Consider the following 19,063-nt stretch of genomic DNA (forward strand, 5'->3'; position numbering starts at 1 on the left):
GTTCTAGTAAAGGTCAAGCCAAACATCATGCTACTTGCAAGCTAGATCGAAAGTGAAGAGTCTCTTTAAGGGCTATTTGGCTTTACATCCGCCTTGACCTTTGGCCCACCAAGCTTTTGTATTGATAGACATCAAAGCTGTCATTCACTTCTGGGGGTTCATTCGACATCGATGGACTAGGCGCACACGATTGTTATTCAACAGCAGATACGACACGAGGTTGGCTGAAAATCATGATATTGCGCTATCTACTTTACATCCTGCGCACCCCAGCTCCAACCAAACACCGAAATAAGGACTTCATTTATGTTCTTTTCCCAAATATCAGTCTATGCATTTAAAGCTCATCATGGATGTTGTCATCCTGCTCGCCACCAGCGCCACCGGCGCCCTGGTACATCTTGGAGGTAATAGGGTAAGCGACGTTGGAAAGCTTCTCCTTCTGCTCCTCGAAGTCCTCAGCGGTAGCGTCAGCACCGTGCTCATCGAGCCACTCGTTGGTCTCCTTGACGGCCTCGAGGATCTGTAAAAGTTAGTATATGCATTTTTAACGTGAGTAGTGGAAAAACTTACAGTCTCCTTGTCCTCCTCCTCAATCTTGCCACCAAGACCCTCCTCGTCGTTGACCTGGTTCTTGAGGGAGAAGGCGTAGTTCTCAAGGCCGTTTCGGGCCTCAATGCGCTCGCGGGTAGCCTTGTCCTCCTCGGCGTACTTCTCAGCCTCGGCGACCATGCGCTCAATCTCCTCAGGGGTAAGACGGCCCTTGTCGTTGGTGATGGTGATGGACTCCTGCTTGCCGGTGCCCTTGTCGTGGGCAGAGACCTTGAGGATACCGTTGGCGTCGAGCTCGAAAGAGACCTCGATCTGAGGCACGCCGCGAGGAGCGGGAGGAATACCGGTAAGCTCGAACTTGCCGAGGATGTTGTTATCCTTGGTAAGAGATCGCTCACCCTCAAAGACCTGGATCAGGACCACGGGCTGGTTATCAGCAGCGGTAGAGAAGATCTGGCTCTTGCGGGTAGGGATAGCGGTGTTACGGGGAATCAGCTTAGTCATGACTCCACCGGTGGTCTCGATACCAAGGGTCAAGGGGTTGACATCCATGAGAACGACACCAGAAGTACCCTCCTCACCGGAAAGGACTCCGGCCTGGACCGCAGCACCGAATGCAACAGCCTCATCGGGGTTGATGCCCTTGGAAGCCTTCTTGTTGAAGAAGTCCTCAATGAGCTGCTGAACCTTGGGGATACGAGTGGAACCACCGACAAGAACGATGTCGTCAACGTCGGACTTCTTGAGCTTGGCGTCCTTGAGAACCTGCTCAACGGGCTTCATAGTCTTCTTGAAGAGGTCAATGTTGAGCTCCTCGAACTTGGCCTGGGTAAGGGTCTCGGAGAAGTCCTTGCCGTTGTGGAAAGCCTCGATCTCAATGCGGGTGCTCTTCTGAGAAGACAGAGTACGCTTGGCCTTCTCGGCCTCACGCTTGAGCTTACCCATGGCCTTGAGGTCCTTGGTAATGTCGACGTTGTTCTTCTGGTTGTACTGCTTGGCGAAGTAGTTGATGACTCGCTGATCGAAATCCTCACCACCGAGATGAGTGTCACCAGCGGTAGCCAGGACCTCGAAGATACCGTCATCAATGGAGAGAAGGGAGACATCGAAGGTACCACCACCGAGATCGTAGACGATGATCTGTCGCTCACCGTCGGTCTTGTCAAGACCGTAGGCGATAGCGGCGGCGGTGGGCTCGTTGACGATTCGGAGAACGTTGAGACCGGCAATGATACCGGCATCCTTGGTGGCCTGTCGCTGGTTGTCCTGCGGTGGGGGTTAGCCGTCTGATCAGCTCGAAGGCGGAGAAAGTCAAACTTACGTTGAAGTAGGCAGGGACGGTGACGACGGCGTGGGTGACCTTCTTACCGAGGTAGCCCTCGGCGACCTCCTTCATCTTGCCAAGAACCATAGCAGAGATCTCCTCAGGAGTGAACTGCTTCTTAGCGCCATCAACCTCGACCTGGACGACGGGACGGTCATCACGGTTGACGACCTTGAAGGGGAAGTGCTTGATATCACCCTGGAGGGTCTTCTCGGAGTACTTGCGGCCAATGAGGCGCCTAAACAGTTAGCATTGTGCCGTGCAATCAGAGGAATTCATGTATGCATACTTAATATCGTAGATGGTGTTCGTGGGGTTAGCGGCGGCCTGGTTCTTGGCGGCGTCTCCAACCAAACGCTCATCCTCGGTGAAGGCGACGTAAGAGGGAGTGATTCGGTTACCCTGATCGTTGACGAGAATCTCAACCTTGCCCTTCTGCATCACACCGACACAGCTGTATGTGGTTCCAAGATCCTGAGCTAGTTAGCGGGGTCATCATGAGCGGGCGAGAAGCGGTAAACGTACAATACCAATGACGGTGCCGTAGTTATCGACCTCGTCGGCCTGAACAGTCTGGACGAAGGCCAGAGGAGAGAAGAGGAGGGCGATCCAACAAAGGAGTCCCAGGCCAAGGGCCATTGAGCTCCTTGAACGAGCCATGATGAGCTCTCTATAGTTGCTCTGCTTTCGAAAGCGCAACAAGACTCTGAAATGGAAAAGAAAAAGAAAAGAAATCAATCAATTGTAAAGCAAAGGCGTCTGAGTCTCGAGCCTTGCGCACAAATTGTTTGGTATGGAGGAGAGAGGGGGTATCTTTGAATGTTGGAAGAAGGCGAGGAGGAGGAAGCGTCTGAACTTATTAAAGGCTCCAAAAAAAGTAGAGTAACTGTCCAGTTCGCAATGAGGACACATTTCACATCATTCGCGCGGCCCCACGTGACAGGGGTCCCGAAGTTTATGGGATATCCGCACTGTGCAAGTTCAGAGTTCTCTTCACCGAGTTTATTGGAGGGGGGACAGTGTTTGTAGGGCAAGGCTGTCGACCCCTGGCACCTGTTTAAACACTGAGCGCCTCAATCTACAGGGCCAGTGTCATCGCTGGCCTCTGCGTAAGACGCCACCTGTGTATCACTATTCAAGCATTCGAGGTATGTGCAGAGAAGGTGTTGGAACAAAGGATTGCGTGTGTTTTCTATGGGCTTCCACGCATCGTGAGTCATGCGAGTCCTCTGCCTGGTTGTATTCCACCGAATGTGACAAAGATCGAGGTGAACCTTGTAGGCTGAGATGCCTTCTTCACTCGAAAGTACAGGCCTCACTTACTCTCTGTACTTCGAGAATATTCTCACCAGAACCTGGTCTGGTGGGCCCTCGGAGGCTTGACTGCCGAAGGTATCCTTTTGGGTGACTGCGACAACAACAGAGGATCCTCATATCCCTTAATATCGCCAATCGCTAACACAGGCACCATCTACGAGCTATCGGCAAGTAGATTATGGTTATCCGCATCAATTATCGCAGGGTGATTATGCCACGTTAGCTCTATTGATGATGGCATGGTGGGGTAACCTTGAATCACCCAATCATGGCCCAAGGAATCTCCAGTTCGGGATAATAGACTCACAATCCCTTTGAATTCCATGATGCTCTAGAGTGTTTGTCCCTTTTCCCACCTTAGGCTATTTTTATGCTCTTATGATAATATACGCGAATGTCATCCATATCCTAAGTATAGCATTTCTAACATGGGGCCAAATGGAATCTGATGGATTATTCCTGCAACTATTGTGACCAGTATTGCATAGTAGCATTAGTAGTACTAGGTTCTTGTTATGTGAGTCGTGCTCTTATATAACATAGACAGATGGAGTATCACTTGTTCGAATGAAACTTCTGGAGAATGGCCTACACGTCTGTTAAGGTGTGACACACGAGAGCTGCTTGGTCTTCCCTTCTGTGGTAATGATTCTAACTGTTTCTGTCTCCGCAAACTCCCGTCAAAGGGGTCAGTCGATAGCATGTCCCACGCCCACAACATCATGTACTTGTTGACAGACACATTCAAAGTCCAACTCAAGTTTATCATAACAGGCAATTGATGGTAACGCGACCGAGCTCTTTGCCTCTAATGGATGGCCAATCCCATCCACAAAGTGATGTATGAGCTGGCGAGCCAGTTCAAAACCAAACCCAGGGTTGGTTGAACAATGGCGGCCATATCTATTTACAGCTTGTTGCAGGTCGGAGTTCAGGATTGATATCCCAAGTAAGCAGGACTGGGGTCCCTGAGCCACCTGAGCCAGTACTCCTCAAAGCCATTCCTTGCTTTTCGTTTCAGCATTCTTGTGGTTGAGCTTGGTATTGGCGGCGTCGATCTCATCCTGGAACTCGAGCTTGTCATGATACTTCTTCGGAGCAGATAAGGGATAGAGAGGTTAGCTTGGCAGACTGGAACATGTAAAATTCACGGCTTCAAGCTCGTTTGGTCTTCTATGAGGAGCCCATTCAGGGTTTGGTCGAGCATGAGCTCCGAGAGCCAGGTCAGAGATGAGCCATGTGGTTCTCCAGCAATGAGGTGAGCGATGCTTTCCGTTAGTCTGTTGATATCCCCAGATCCTTCTAAAGAGACAAATTGTACTTTAAGGCCATCTTGCGATAGAAGCGCGTCCTGCTACAAATGTCTTGACAAGTTACCTTTCAACGCAACTGAACAGTAAGTTGTCTGACGACGCCACAAAAACTCTACATTTAGCACTCGACTTTGGACAACAGCCATTGAACTTTGATATCTTTGTGAAAATACTTCAAAATCCCTGCGCGGAAGAAACATTGAATGTGAAATAGTAATAGGCTGATCATCTATTAAGTCTGGCCTAAGCTTAGGTAAATCTAAGTAAAGTTAGCCCAGTTAGGTAAAACTAGGTAAACTTGGGTAAATAAACTTAGCTAAGACTCAATAAACTTAGGGAGTTTAATAGATATCTATAAGCCTAGTGTAGAGAGGTTATGGACTTGCTTTTCTGACACTGCCCGAAGCCTTGGAAGATACCAACACTGTCGAGGGGCCACTGGGCTTGGTGGCAAAGCAGGAGGTGGTGGGTTGAGACATGACGGTTTCTCAAGGGTCAAGGGACGGAGAGTAAAACGAAGCTCGACCCAAGATTCTTCCTCGGTGCGAAAAGGGTTCAGCCAGCTGAAATCATGACTAGGCTCACCGAGCGCGATTGACCTATCGACCTCGCAGCCGTCGAGAGTGCAAATAAAAAGAGTAGCAGTCTATCACGAAGTGTCGAAAGAGCCTGATCAAAGGAGATGGCGTCGCTGCGTGGAGAAACGTCTTGCACAAATGGGCAGACTGAAAGGAGGGAGGTGGTTGAGGAAAGAAGAAAACGAAAAAGAACATGTGCGAGAAGAGGTATATAAAGAGCCAGTCATACATAGGTGAGCCCGTGGGTATAATTGCGATTCACGATATGGTAGTTGACAAACATTTACAGCTGCCGATGCTCTATACCTGGTAACAAGAAAACGTGAAGATACGGTTTATGTGTTGAGGGTATCATGGAATAGTAAAGAGAGCTGGAAGTCGACAACAAGCAATGCTGCGACTCTATTCAAAACACAAATGGTCCTTCTTTATGCAATTTCATGGTGTTTGCCTTATGATAAACAATAGTTTGATTGACTCATTGAATGGTAGGATACGGAAGAGCAAGTTGTTGACCAACTAGGCAGTTCAAGAGGCTTGAAAGCTTTTGCAACCCTACAGCGATCTCGATCAACGGCTGTTACCAACCGAGACAGCTCGCGACACTGCCAAAAAAAATTATTACAATAGGCGCCACAAGGACAGAAAGAGATATCGGGAGACCTGTCTCCAAGACATTCGTGTTTAAGAAAAAGCTACAGTTAAATATGACTCTTTGACTCCTCGCTTCTGTTTCCCAAATGGCCTAGCAAACATGCAATATCAAATACAGTTTACATCAACTTCTTTCCCAGCTCATCAGGAATTCTATAAATTTCCCCAGTCTTGTCGTCCTGAAGCCAATGTTGCTCTGGAAGAATCGTTGGATTTGGGTCTTTGATCGGCTGGATCAAAGTTCGATGCTCATGGTAGTGGATGGACCGCGTACGCTTGGGTTCGTAAATTGTATGAACATGAGGCCGAACATGCTCCTGCACGACTGGGTCTCGGTTATGAATAGTTCTATCAAAGTTAAGGCTGTTCTGGAGGTGAAACTTGGCCTCGCCGTTTGTACCAGCGCGGACTTCCTCGTTGATACGTTCAAACTCAGCGTCTCTAGGGTGAATAGAGTCCAGGTTCTGGCGAATATTGGCTTCTTGACTTGAATTTGACTCAAGGTTAACGTCTGATTCTTGGAATAAGGGCTTGATGTGAGTCGCTGCATGTTCGGGTCCTTCTTCACCAATTGCCAATCGTGAGAGTCTTGCCTGAGTAGGACTGGCTTCTTCAACGAGGTCGAACGGTGTGAGAGGGTCGATGTCTATCTCAGGAAGTGTTGATTCATCCGGAGAAACGGCCAGCCGAGACAACCTCGTTTCAAGGCCATCTGTATTCTCCGCCTGGCTTGGCCTCACTGTCTGGTATGTAGTGCTCTGGGAGTGTTCTGGCTCTGTTGAATACCGCTGAGATTTTCGATGAGATGCATCTTCAGCAGTTTCATCCCCACACCAGCCAGTTGCATCTTCCGGCTCTAGGCTGGGGCGCGGCCGTTCTAGTCTAGGCGTTCTAGGCGTTGGATCTGCTTTCAACGGTTGAATTGCCGGATGAGCTAGAAAGTCGCCTGTGTTCTGGGCCCCAACCGTAGGCTGTGCCTGTGAAGCTTCAGGGCCGTTATGCCTCTCAGTCTTTGAACTTCTGCTCAGTAGACTCAGAGACTTTCGATGTCGAGGCTGAGAGTTCCGACTCGCCTCAGTCAAGCTGTTTCTGTTGCTTGCTGGGTGCGGTTCTGAACCCCCAGAATTGGTGTTGTTGGCATCAGCTCCATGGAAGAGACGTGATGCCCTCTTTTTGATGGCATTTTTGAGACGGCCCGCCATGGGACCGGCGCGTTAATTGGACGTACCCAACAACAACGGGACAAGAGATAAAAGTGACAGAAACACGAAAAAGGGTTGGAGAAGTCTGAGGTGTATTAGTGATATCACGAAATATTTACAAGTGTCTCTAAGGCCTGTGACGGGAGGTGACTGTTGTGATCTGATTCGATTCAGAGACACCACATTTCATCATTGAGAATAGGAAACATCGTGATTACTGCATCTTTGCATCACCTTATCTCACCATTAACCTAATCGCGAAGTCGGTCGGGATCGACGGACAGGATCTGGCGGAAGTTTGCGTGTGTGACGTGCTACATCGGCACTACAGCCGCTAGTGATTGCTTAGCATTGTAAATCTATAATCTAGTCTCAGCTCTCCTTGGCAGAACCTGCTCATCATTTCCTGTTATCCCGCACATCCCTTTGACTTTCGGAGAAATTGGACGAGGTTATCACCAATTTTCGACACGTCAATGGTTTCCGGTTGCGGATCAACTGCCGCTACCGACTGAGGCTCAACAAGCCATCCACTCTGATGGCTGAGACATGCATTGAGCTTCGCCCTTGTCTGCTCAGATCGTTTTTCGATCATGACGTCGATGAAGGCCTCTTTCAGCTGTAGTTGAGCTGCAGGTGTCAGGCCGCACTGACTCTGGAGCTACCTCTTCCGTTGACATGGACGTAGCCGTGGGGACTAAGACACGCACCAAATGAAGATCGCGGGATGACATGGAAGGCTTGAGGTCGTCATCATTACAGTTTAGATGTACTCCTCCACAGTCTCAATAGCTCGGAGCAAACATTGGAGCTCACCGTTGGCTAAAGCTATGAGATGACGTCCATGATGCTGCCCATGACGAGGCAGTTCGGACAACGAGACGACGTAAAGCGTCTTCAAGTATATAAACTTAAGCGTACCTCGACTTCTTTAGCAATATCCTCCTCCTCATCATCATCATCATCATCATCATCATCATCATCAACATATAAGCTACAGCAAGACAAACACCAATCAACAATTACCCCTGAATTCCATACACTTATAACTCACAACTTCAAATTAAACAAGATGGAGAAAGCAAAGCAGGCCGTTTCTAGCTTCCTTTCCAACGATGGAAAGCACAGAACCACTGTCGACGAAGATGTTAAGCCCCACGTTACTCAGGAGCATGTCATGCCCCATAAACATGAACAAGTTACAACAGCCCTCGACAAGGAGGTTCACCAAGAGCACCATCATACAACTGTCCAGCCTATTACCCACAAGGAGACTCTGTAAGCGACTTCCCCGGTCCCACATATTTGCAACTGCTAACAAACTCAGTCCCGAGCAGCACCACCACAACCTCGTTCCAGTAGAGCACAAGACTTTTCACCACGGCAATGAGCAAGACACTCGAGCTACACTCGACCGAGAAGCTGCTAAATATAGAGACACCACTGAGACCCACAGTACCACTCACTCCACCGAGACTGCTCCTGTTCTCACCGGCGAAAGAAGTATGTAACTATAACTTCAAATCACACAATGGCAAAACTAACACTTAGATAGTTCATCACCACGTCCATGAGCATGTGCAGCCTGTAATTAATAAAGAAACTGTGCAGCCACATGTTGTTCACACAACAATCCCTATACAGTGCGTTACATATGATGATCGTGATGATGAGGACACTAAGCTAATCTGATCAAAAGTGAAACTCACCACGCCGCCCCGGTACATCACGGAACTTCTACTCTACCTACTAAGACTCTGGAAGAGTTTACTCAGGAGCGCGGTGGTCTCAAGGAGCGAGCAGCTCAGAAGCTTACTGAGTTCGAGGGATGCCCTAAGCCATACCGACGAGAGCTTCAGGGCGAACAACTGGAAGGTGACAAATCGATGCACCTTCACGGTCATGGTGACAACTACGGTGAAAACCAGGCCTTCGCTGGTCGAGAGGGCCAGATGGGACGCAACACTGAAGGTCTGGCCGCTGGTGCCGCAGCTGGCGCCGGGGCTGCTGCAGCTACTCGCAAGCACCGACACGGTATTGGCCACAAGGAACGCCGTGGATCTGCCTCTAGCAGCAGCTCTATAAGCTCTAGTGACGAGGAGTCTCGCGGTTTGGGCAAGTCTTCCAAGACCAAGAACCGTGGCCTTGGTAGCTCAACTGGAACTGGCGTCGGAGCTGGAGCCGCAGCCGCCGCGGCTGGCGCCGCTCACTCTCATCATCAGAGCCGTGAAGGTGCTGCAGCTGCTCCATCCATGCTTGAAGGTAATCGAGGCATTGGCAGCAACACTGGTTTTCAGTCCGGTTCTGGTATTCCCGGAACTGCTGGTGCTGGATCCGGCGTAGAGTCTATGGGCAGCACTGGTAACATGAGCTCCTTTGGCTCTAGTAACCGTGGTATTGGAAACCCTAACACTGCTGGTCTCAACAAGCCCCACACCAGCGAGTACGACCAGGTCAAGACTGGAGGTCTTCATAACGACCCCTTGAACAGTCAACATGTAAGTACCCTTGACATACATTATTTGAACTAAACTAACATGCACAGGCTCGTGGTGACTCTGGAGTTGGTATGCAGACTGGCAAGAAGCCTTCCCTGATCGACCGTCTCAACCCCATGAAGGATGCTGACGGTGATGGTAAGAAGGGACTCTTGGACTAAAGTCTTTGCTGAATGTTAGGGTAATGGTGAAAACCAATTGTACAATTAGTGATACATGATTAGTTATGCATGACGTACGCAAGTTTAGCTTAGTTGTTCTGTATTTACCATGGTTTCACAAGCTCCTTCAACGCATCATGACATATGGTGAACTCTAGTCTCCATACAAAATATCCTTCCGTCGATTCTTCGAATGTGATTGATATAGCAAAGTTTCCAGCAGCATATTCTCTTGGCACTCGGCAACTTACATAGTTTTTATACGAGCTGAACTCTTAATTCGATTTCAACAATCCAGCACTTTTCACCATGTATGACGTATCTCGATTTCGAAACCTGTATGTGGGTGGGTGATTGTTAGTATAGTTTGTGATTTGGGCTCTTATTCATGACAGGACGTGTAATTACTGATTGCAATGACTACTCTACATCCCGGAGTTGGTATAGACAAGATGGACGTCATAACTTGATAATCTATTCAAGGATGGCAAACCTTTCGATAGTAGGTTTATGAAAAAGAACTCAACCCAGTATGTATGATCGCAGTTGGACAATAGGAGAGCACTACTCTTACTGAGCACCATTAAGCCTTTGGGAACAAAAAGCTTAGATATTTGATTTGGCAACTAAAATAAATAGGGAAAAGTCCGCCTACGTTTATTATAATCTTGCACAAGTTTATCCTAAAGTTACCTAAATATTTCGAGGCCTCATATTTCCTTGCCCCCCGCCCCTCAAAGCCAGTTAACTCTAGGATTCACTGCGAGTTCACTTTCAAGACATAAAATGCAAAACAAGAGTGTCTTCTCTGAAACTTTTGTTATATGCATGATACTACTCTAATAAACCAGCAGCGACGGTTTCGCCTCCACTTCGGATCACAACTCTTTGGCCTGACTCAAGAGGAACCTTAGCCGCCAGCTTGATAACTACTCTCGCAACACCACCAGGCTGCACAACTCTGGGCTTCTTTTTGACAATCACCCCAGTGGCCTTGTCCAATGTTGCTGTGATTGAAACAATCTGTCCAGCTGAATGCAGTCGTCCACGATGAAGATCAACCGGCATGGGCATGAGATGCTCAAACGCCATGGCTTTCATGGTGAAAGTGTCACCACAACTGATAGGATCCTTAGTGTGGCATAGCATATCGCCAACTCGAATGTGAATAGGGTCGATGTTAGTCAGAGCAACACTGACACTTTGCCCAGCAACAGCCCAGTCTTGCATATCTGAATCCACCATTATTGACTTGACATAGGCCTCTTCTCCACTCGGCTGAACTAATAAAACATCGCCAATCTGAACAGAGCCAGAGTCAACCCGACCAGCAATAGTCGTCGTGCCAAGCTGCGATCTGAAGACCTCAGAAATTGACATTCGGAATGGGTTCTTGAGTGCACGTGTTGTTGATGGCTCTGAGTTTTCGAGAGCCTCAATCAGAGTAGGGCCAGTGTACCAAGATGCAGCCGTGTCTTCTGTTCGACGAACAAGATTGTCGCCATTAAGACCAGAAATAGGGATGAAATCAATGTTTTTGGGCTGGAAGCCCAGACCAGCGAGGAACCCATTGACCTGCTGGGCGATTTCATCAAAACGCTCCTGTGACCAGCCAACCATGTCGAGTTTATTGACGGCGATGACGAGCCTTTGAACACCCAGACTTCGCAGAAGCAACACATGTTCTCGGGTCTGCCCCTTAAGTCCCTTTTCGTAGGCTCCAGTGTTTGCGTCAATGACCAAGATAGCAAAGTCAGCTTGACTGGCACCTGCGATCATGTTCGGTACAAAATCCCTATGACCTGGTGCATCAAGAATAGTGAAGCTGGTCTTCTCCGTCTCGAAATGGTTTGTTGCAATGTCGATAGTGACACCTCGTTCTCGCTCCTCACTTCTTTGGTCCATTACCCATGCTAGGGCAAATGACTGTTTACCAGACTTTTCAGCCTGCTTTCGATACCGATCAATAGTGTGCTTCTCAACAAATTTGAGCTCCAGCAACAAACGACCCATCAGTGTACTCTTGCCAGCATCGACATGTCCTACTTGATCAGCATAGAACCTAGGAGAAGAGAAGTGAACTTACCGACTACAACAAAGCTGATACTTCTCTTGTTGGAACTATTTTCATATTCCTTCAAAACATCAAGCCCCTTGCTTTTAGGGGGCGGAGCCTCAGCAATATTCAGCCCCGCAACGTCCTTTTCAGCTTCAGAAACGTCCTTGTCTTTCTCCTTTTGGGCCTTTTTAGGAGCCTTGGCCACTGGCTTTTTCCCCGCTGAATGGAATTAGATTAGCCGATTATTTCGTCCTTGCAAAACTCGAACCTTTCGCCTGGGCTGCGAGCACCACGTCATCGGGACTGGGTTCGGCGAAAGCTTCGGCGACATAAATGGGAGAAGATGTATAAGGCATAGCAAAAATCTCGTCAGGCCTTGGGGCTTTGGATGGAGCAGATCCAAAGAGCGTCCGGGCAAAAGCGGATGGGGTAGCCCGAGGCATCATGACTGGAAGGTCCTCGTCCATAAACCATCCCTTGGGAGTAGAATCGATGTCTTTCTGATGGTTGTCGGTGATAGCTGCAACCTCTGTTGATTCCTCTTTGGGTGGCGATTTGACTTGTAGCGTAGGTTCAGGAGCCTGGTGAACTTGACCCAAGATTGGCTGATTCTCCTTTTGTGACTCGTTGATGGAAAGTCTTTCCAGTCCCCTTTCGGCTCGTTCCAACTCCTTTTTCTCTTCGGTCTTCTTCTTCCTAGCGGCCGCAAGAGCTTGAAGCTTTGACATCTTGGGAGGCCCATCGCCACCTCCCAATAAGCCACCACGAGGACGCTCTGGCTCAATAAAGACAGTCTGGCGTTCTTCAGGTACGCTCATCCATGGCATGTCGTCAAAATGCCATGCCGGAACTCCTAGAGCGGGTGGAAGATCCATGATAGACGTATGCTCGTTTGACAGACGTCCGTGGTCTGCTCCAGTCCCAAAAAGGCGTTGCGAGGCAGAAAAAAAGACTGACATACCTTCTGGCGCTTTCTTTGCTGGTTTGGGGGCCGGAGCAATGAATGTCTTCATTAGATATGTGACTGATTTGTCGATATCGTAGTAATAGTGCCACAAAGCTTCCTCGATTTGTGCTTTTGTCACCTTGTTGGCTTCAGTGCCCAGAGCCCGACGGACCTCTGCTGTTCCCTCCTCCATGGCCTGGCGATCTTCTGGACTGAGCTCGTCTTCTACTTCATCTTCATAATCATCTCCGTCAAATTCGGATACTATTTCGTTTGTATCGAAAGTGTGAACGATTCGATGGCGCGACATCTTGTATAGCTGGGCTGGTAAGGCGAAAGATGGGTTCGGTTGAAGATGTGGTCTGGCTCAGTTACTGGAGGGTATCAATAGAGGGAAGAGTTTGGGGACGGAGAACAGAGGGTATCGGAGGCTTTTATAGACAGAAAAGAAGAAGAAGAAAGTAATATTTGAAACACTCGCAGGTAAAGTCCTCGATCTGCTTTGGAGAGTTTGTGTTCCAAGTGTTAACATAGGACAAGGTCTGAGTGTGTTTTAATGATGCATCGACGATTGGCGGGGCACAAGCTGGTAGTGGGGTCCACGTTCGCGACTTATGATCTCACTAAACCAACTGCTGAAGCCTAAGGTACTGACTGAGTTGTGGCGGGGTCAACGCCTAAGCCCCTGATTTCGGACTATCTTGTTTCCCCGCGCCGCGCATCGGTGTGCAAGGCACCCAAATCTTCAAAAAATTGAGGTGGGAGATTCGATCAAGAAAACGATAGAAGCTCCGGGCTGCCACCATATTTCGTGGGACTTTTTCGACATCGCCGTAAACGCCTTTACTCTAGCGGATACAGCTCCCCACGGGTGGACAAGTCACAGTCAAAATGGATTCATTGAGTGAGTCCTGCACAGTTTTGTTAATGAGGGGCGAGGGGTAGCTAACGAGGGGACAGATTTGGATGTGTCGAATGGTAATTGCGACGACTTGCCATGATGGTGATTCTCAGCTAACAACAACAGCGGCGGTAATGAAGGATGAGCAAGGCCGACCTTTCATTGTCGTCAGGGAGTGAGTTGACCATCATTGCAGCCTCACCGTTATTTCCAAACCGTTCTAATATCTTTTAGTCAGGGGAAGAAGAAGCGCCAGTTTGGCAACGAAGCCGTCAAGTCCCATATTCTCGCCGCTCGAACAGTCGCCAACATTGTCAAGTCCTCTCTCGGACCTCGTGGACTCGACAAGATTCTCATCTCCCCCGATGGAGATATCACCGTGACGAACGATGGCGCTACGATTCTACAGCAGATGGAGATTACAAACCACGTTGCTAAGCTACTAGTGGAGCTTTCCAAGTCACAGGATGACGAGATTGGTGACGGTACCACCGGTGTCGTTGTCCTCGCCGGTGCTCTGTTGGAACAGGCTGCCGATCTTATCGACAAGGGAATCCACCCTATTCGAATTGCCGACGGTTACGATCAAGCTTGCGATATCGCTGTTGCTGAGCTGGACAAGATTTCAGACACCATCGAGTTCTCCCGAGAAGAGACCTCCAACCTTGTCAAGGTCGCCCGAACAAGTCTGGGCAGCAAGATTGTGTCCAAATCTCATGACCAGTTTGCCAACATCGCCGTTGATGCCGTCCTCTCCGTTGCCGACCTTGAGCGAAAGGATGTCGATTTCGAGTTGATCAAGGTTGATGGAAAGGTCGGAGGAGCCCTCGAGGATACCCTTCTCGTCAAGGGTGTCATTGTCGACAAGGACTTCTCTCACCCTCAGATGCCTTCAGAAGTCCGAGACGCCAAGATTGCCATTCTCACATGCGCATTCGAGCCCCCGAAGCCCAAGACCAAGCACCACCTGGATATTACCAGCGTCGAGGAGTTCAAAAAATTGCAAAACTATGAGAAGGAGAAGTTTATTGAGATGATCCAGCAGATCAAGGACACAGGCGCTAACCTGGCTATTTGCCAGTGGGGTTTCGATGATGAGGCCAACCATCTCCTCCTTCAGAACGAGCTACCAGCCGTCCGATGGGTCGGTGGTCCTGAGATTGAGCTGATTGCTATCGCTACCAACGGCCGAATTGTTCCCAGGTTTGAGGATCTTACAGCCGAGAAGCTGGGCAGTGCTGGTATCGTCCGTGAGATGACTTTCGGCACAACACGGGAGAAGATGCTTGTCATTGAGGAGTGTGCCAACACCCGGGCTGTTACAGTCTTTGTCCGAGGCAGCAACAAGATGGTGAGTCCTATTGATGGTCAAAGTGAAAATAATGCTAACACACTCAGATTATCGATGAGGCTAAGCGATCGCTGCACGATGCCCTTTGCGTGGTGCGAAACCTGGTCCGCGACAACCGTGTTGTTTACGGTGGTGGCGCTGCTGAGATTGCTTGTTCTCTGGCTGTTGAGGACGAGGCCGTCAAGACACCCGGTCTTGAGCAGTACGCTATGCGTGCCTTCTCCGAGGCTCTCGATACCGTCCCCATGACCCTGGCCGAGAACAGTGGTCTCAACCCTATCGCTACTCTGGCAGAGGTCAAGAGTCAGCAGGTCAAGGCTGGTCCTGAGGGCCGAGGAAAGCTTGGTGTTGACTGCATGGGACGCGGAGACAACAACATGAAGGACGCCTTTGTTATCGATCCTCTTATCGGCAAGAAGCAGCAGCTTCAGCTCGCCACACAATTATGTCGCATGGTCCTCAAGGTCAACAATGTTATTGTGTCGGGAGCGGATGACAACGACTTTTAGATGAAGATAGATGAGCAATGAATGAATACATGCTTGTCAATCTCACCATGGCGAGGATTGGTTATGCAGGTAGATGATATCCATGTATGTATAATCAAAAGTACTGTATATTCTTCGTACCTGATGATGTTTGTTGTGATGAAGTTGATCTGCATATTGACCGTTATGATTGGATGCCCTGTAATGATGTCTGACAGGGATCGGAGGAATTCCAATTCCCTTGGCTTACGTGCAGAGTAATCTAGACATGCCGAACCTCCAGCAGGACTCACCAATGGACCTTAACCTGAAATCAAATACACACAATTGACCCTGTTTAACATTCTCTAATGCAGTCCTCTGAGTCTGCGGCATCCGCTCAGCTAGGTTCCTTAGCCGACTCCGATACTTCTACTGTCGTCACCAAGAGGCGTCCTATCCCTCGAAAAGGCCATACCAAGTCTCGGGCAGGTTGCTCTAGTTGCAAACGGAGAAGAGTAAAATGCGACTTGACCACACCAGAATGCGGTGCCTGCGAGCGCTTAGGCCTGGAGTGCGAATACCTGAATAAGACCAGACATGGTAGTCAAAACTCAGCGGTTGTCATCTCACAACCACTGCGAACTGACCCGGTTATGTTCGATTACAATGATCTGAACTTCTTTCGACATTTCCTCTTTGAAGCCTATCCTCCTCTGCCCATAGATGGATTCACAGTGTGGCAAATGGCCTCACAGCGTTCACATTCAGTAAGCGAATGCCATGATTATTATCGGTTGTGTGACTAACACGCAAAAGTACGATTTCTTACTGCACTCTATGCTTGGACTTGGAGCATCTCATCTAAGTTTACTAACACCTCATGGGTATGAGAAAGCGGCATTGAAGCATCGAGTTCTTGCTATTAGTGCCTTGAATAAGCACCTTGCAAAACCTGGTCTCACCAATCAAGACGCCGAAGCAGCTTTTGGGGCGATGCTTAACTTGACCTTTCAATCTGCGTATATGAACGACGGGCTCATAGACTTTCTCACGATGGTCAGAGGTTGTAAGTTAATCCTCAGTAAACTTTACAGAATTAACCTTTGCTCACTTTCAAAGGCTGGCTCGTCGGTACACAACCTTATGTCGATCTAGATCATACCATCTTCAAGACATTCGGGCGTGTAAGTTACCTCAAAAGAATTAAGGCTCTAATACAAGATGGCCATGAAACGAATCATTATCTGGATAAAGTTATTGCCGAGGGATTCTGTCAAAGTGTGCAGAAGCTTGGTCCGCTGTGCCACAGCGTTGCTGAGTTAAAATACTTAGCCCATATGCAAAGAATTGCCACTCTAGCATCTACAAACCCTGCAGAAAGTTTGTCTCCCGTATAATTTGGTTGAAAGATTGCTAATTCTTAGGCTACCATGAGCTCACATTCCTGTATGATGGGCTTGGAAACCTAAGCAGTAACGACTTTGCTTCGTTCATCGACCCCACGAATCATGCTTCACAGCTCGTTATCCTGCACATGCTGGTTCTTGAGTTTGTCATGAGCAGGAAATCAGTCGAAGGAGACAAGAGATCTGCATTGGGGAAGAAAGGTTACCACTGTAGAAAGGCAATGTCCAAGGTCTGGGTGCAGCAGATTCTCCGAAAGCTTCCTGTTGAGTACTACGAATATGGCGAGTGGCCCCTGAGGTTCATCAACAGTCTCAATTACTCGTTTGACGACGAAGACCAAGTTTGGAAGCCTTTCTTTCTAAGCAATGGTAGAACAGTTGTACCAGCAGGAGAGACGCTTTCTTTAGCTGTAATATAGCTTTGGAGTCTACAAACACTACTGGGCGTAGTCACGTCTCTAAGACAACTGAACTACTACTACCAAACCAGCCAACCCAACCCAAATCCGTCTTTCTGCTATTCAGCACAATCTCGGAAAGAATGTTGACGAAACACCTGTCAGAATCTCCGTATACTCTTGGTCAACTGGTCGCCCATACAAAGACTATTTGTGCCCCTGAGCAAGCTCGATGGTATCTTCAGTCCGAACAGACTTATGCCGGCCGCCATTTCTTCCAAGATATCGACTTGGGTGGTAGAAACAAAAGATACCTATAGCACCAGCCATCGGCAAGCTTTCGAAAACCCAGAAAAGCCACTCATGGCTGAATGCATATGTGTCTCTCCCTCCAGCAAACTCAACAACACGAAAGATGCAACGGGCCTATCAAGTTAGCTTGCGTTGCGACAATGTTTAGGACACTTACCATGATCAAGATACTCGAGATGTAAACTGCAAGGACAACTTTCTGCCAACCTCTGGGTGCATCCTCAACAGCCATACGAAGAGCAAGAACATGAAAGCGCCTAAACACGCAAAGGAAAAGAGAAAAGGCGGCGAGTTGAAATACCAACCCGACTATGAGAACCTTCACCCCAATCCTCTCCATCTCTCCTTGCCAGTTATCCGAACTTGCGATACCAGAGCCGCTGCCTTGAATGAGAAAGGCGATTACATCGCAGAAAACAAATATCGGGGTAAGGCGACGGCCTGGAATTCGGAGGATGCGGTGATGGGACGGAGGAAGAACGGCGAGGATCAGACGGCTAATAAGAAGGTAATTTCCAGCAGCAATAAGGACTGGGGCGAGAACCGTGTAAGTGAGCGTTAAGACAAAAGGCGTCTGCCGTGTTCGTTAGAAATGAGAAGAGACTCAACAGTAAAGGACCAACGTACTATCTCTGACTGGTTTTGAACAGAATGGATTCGAAGATTATAAGCAGCAACTTCAATGGCTGAGCCTATAACTACGACAATGAAGTACCAGGCTCGGTACTTGATCAGAGTGAGATATGCAATGGCAAGGAAGATTATGCCATAGACAACAGTACCAACCACAGCAAGTGGGAAGGATGGATCATACATCCAGATGGACTCTTGATCTTGCATATTGATTCAGTTGTTCGAGCACTTAAAGATGGTATGAGAATTTTGATATTCGTATAGATCGCTGACTTGTCTTGCTATGATCATCTTTCTCTCATCATCTAGCATCAAATCTATATACATTTTTACAATAACGAGGCCACGAATTTCATCATTTCTGAATGCGACGAATACGTCGACAAGGTTAGAGATGTCGTTACCCGAGTTTTTGGATGCTTATCCCAGTGTCAGGGAAGACTTTGGTTGGTTGTCAGATTCCCTAGGTTGCGTGGCCTTGGAGATCGAATGCGATCAATACGAGACGACTTAGACGGCAACCAATTATATAGAGATCCAACAATCAAAATGTCCTCGTTTGGATGAGTAAGATGAATAAGAACATGGAAGGTTTTTCAGGTTATAGTTAAGCTTATTTTACAAGGGTGGCTTTGTTTTATTCACTGTCATGACTGCTAACCTAGACCTGCAAATTAATGTCACCAGTTACTGACTAGAACAAGATTCTATGAACAGCTCTGAGTGGCACACTGCTTCTGACAGCCTCGGATCATAACACAATTTCGACACGGGAAAAGGGATCGGCACAAGGAACCAAGGCATCGGGAGCCGAGGTGACGTTGACCCTCACGAGATGAGGGCATTCACATGGACACATAGCAGTTGCAAGATTCTCGTACGTGTTGTTCATACCTCAAAACACCACATGATGCTATCTCAATATTGACAGCTGTAGGGATTTCTCATGATCGAAAGGCGTGTGAGACAAGAGTGTACTCAGACTCTG

At 48.4% G+C, this 19,063-nt stretch overlaps 5 protein-coding genes across 5 annotated transcripts; 2 read left to right on the forward strand and 3 right to left on the reverse strand.

Annotated features, from left to right (window-relative positions):
* Positions 1–220: 220 nt before the first annotated feature.
* FOBCDRAFT_159613 (heat shock protein 70 family) lies at positions 221–2,834 on the reverse strand. The gene is made up of 5 exons (XM_031178719.3): positions 2,402–2,834; positions 2,166–2,350; positions 1,874–2,114; positions 574–1,818; positions 221–523 (listed from the first exon to the last, which is right to left on the reverse strand). The coding sequence occupies exons 1-5, from the start codon at positions 2,534–2,536 to the stop codon at positions 338–340; spliced, it is 1,992 nt and encodes a 663-aa protein (XP_031044606.1). The 5' UTR covers positions 2,537–2,834; the 3' UTR covers positions 221–337.
* Positions 2,835–5,741: 2,907 nt separating this feature from the next.
* On the reverse strand, positions 5,742–6,940 carry FOBCDRAFT_259886 (uncharacterized protein; the record flags this gene model as incomplete). Its single annotated transcript, XM_031178717.3, has 1 exon — positions 5,742–6,940. The coding sequence occupies one exon, from the start codon at positions 6,938–6,940 to the stop codon at positions 5,858–5,860; it is 1,083 nt and encodes a 360-aa protein (XP_031044604.2). The 3' UTR covers positions 5,742–5,857.
* A 965-nt stretch (positions 6,941–7,905) lies between these two features.
* FOBCDRAFT_318517 (uncharacterized protein) lies at positions 7,906–9,724 on the forward strand. The gene is made up of 5 exons (XM_031178715.3): positions 7,906–8,218; positions 8,268–8,443; positions 8,496–8,583; positions 8,640–9,438; positions 9,486–9,724. Exons 1-5 carry the CDS (start codon positions 8,013–8,015, stop codon positions 9,597–9,599), a joined length of 1,383 nt encoding a protein of 460 aa, XP_031044602.2. The 5' UTR covers positions 7,906–8,012; the 3' UTR covers positions 9,600–9,724.
* A 496-nt stretch (positions 9,725–10,220) lies between these two features.
* FOBCDRAFT_318518 (P-loop containing nucleoside triphosphate hydrolase protein) lies at positions 10,221–12,914 on the reverse strand (the record flags this gene model as incomplete). The annotated part of the gene is made up of 3 exons (XM_059612013.1): positions 10,221–11,641; positions 11,686–11,877; positions 11,927–12,914. The coding sequence occupies 3 exons, from the start codon at positions 12,912–12,914 to the stop codon at positions 10,434–10,436; spliced, it is 2,388 nt and encodes a 795-aa protein (XP_059464706.1). The 3' UTR covers positions 10,221–10,433.
* A 437-nt stretch (positions 12,915–13,351) lies between these two features.
* Positions 13,352–18,214, forward strand: FOBCDRAFT_249799 (TCP-1/cpn60 chaperonin family-domain-containing protein; the record flags this gene model as incomplete). The annotated part of the gene is made up of 11 exons (XM_031178710.3): positions 13,352–13,680; positions 13,740–14,856; positions 14,904–15,329; positions 15,701–16,093; positions 16,143–16,392; positions 16,446–16,706; positions 16,751–17,101; positions 17,152–17,427; positions 17,457–17,584; positions 17,633–17,989; positions 18,155–18,214. Exons 1-11 carry the CDS (start codon positions 13,571–13,573, stop codon positions 18,212–18,214), a joined length of 3,729 nt encoding a protein of 1,242 aa, XP_031044597.3. The 5' UTR covers positions 13,352–13,570.
* Between the last annotated feature and the right edge of the window lie 849 nt (positions 18,215–19,063).

The sequence above is a fragment of the Fusarium oxysporum genome, chromosome IV (assembly GCF_013085055.1).
Source record: "Fusarium oxysporum Fo47 chromosome IV, complete sequence".
Classification (NCBI taxonomy): Eukaryota; Fungi; Ascomycota; class Sordariomycetes; order Hypocreales; family Nectriaceae; genus Fusarium; species Fusarium oxysporum.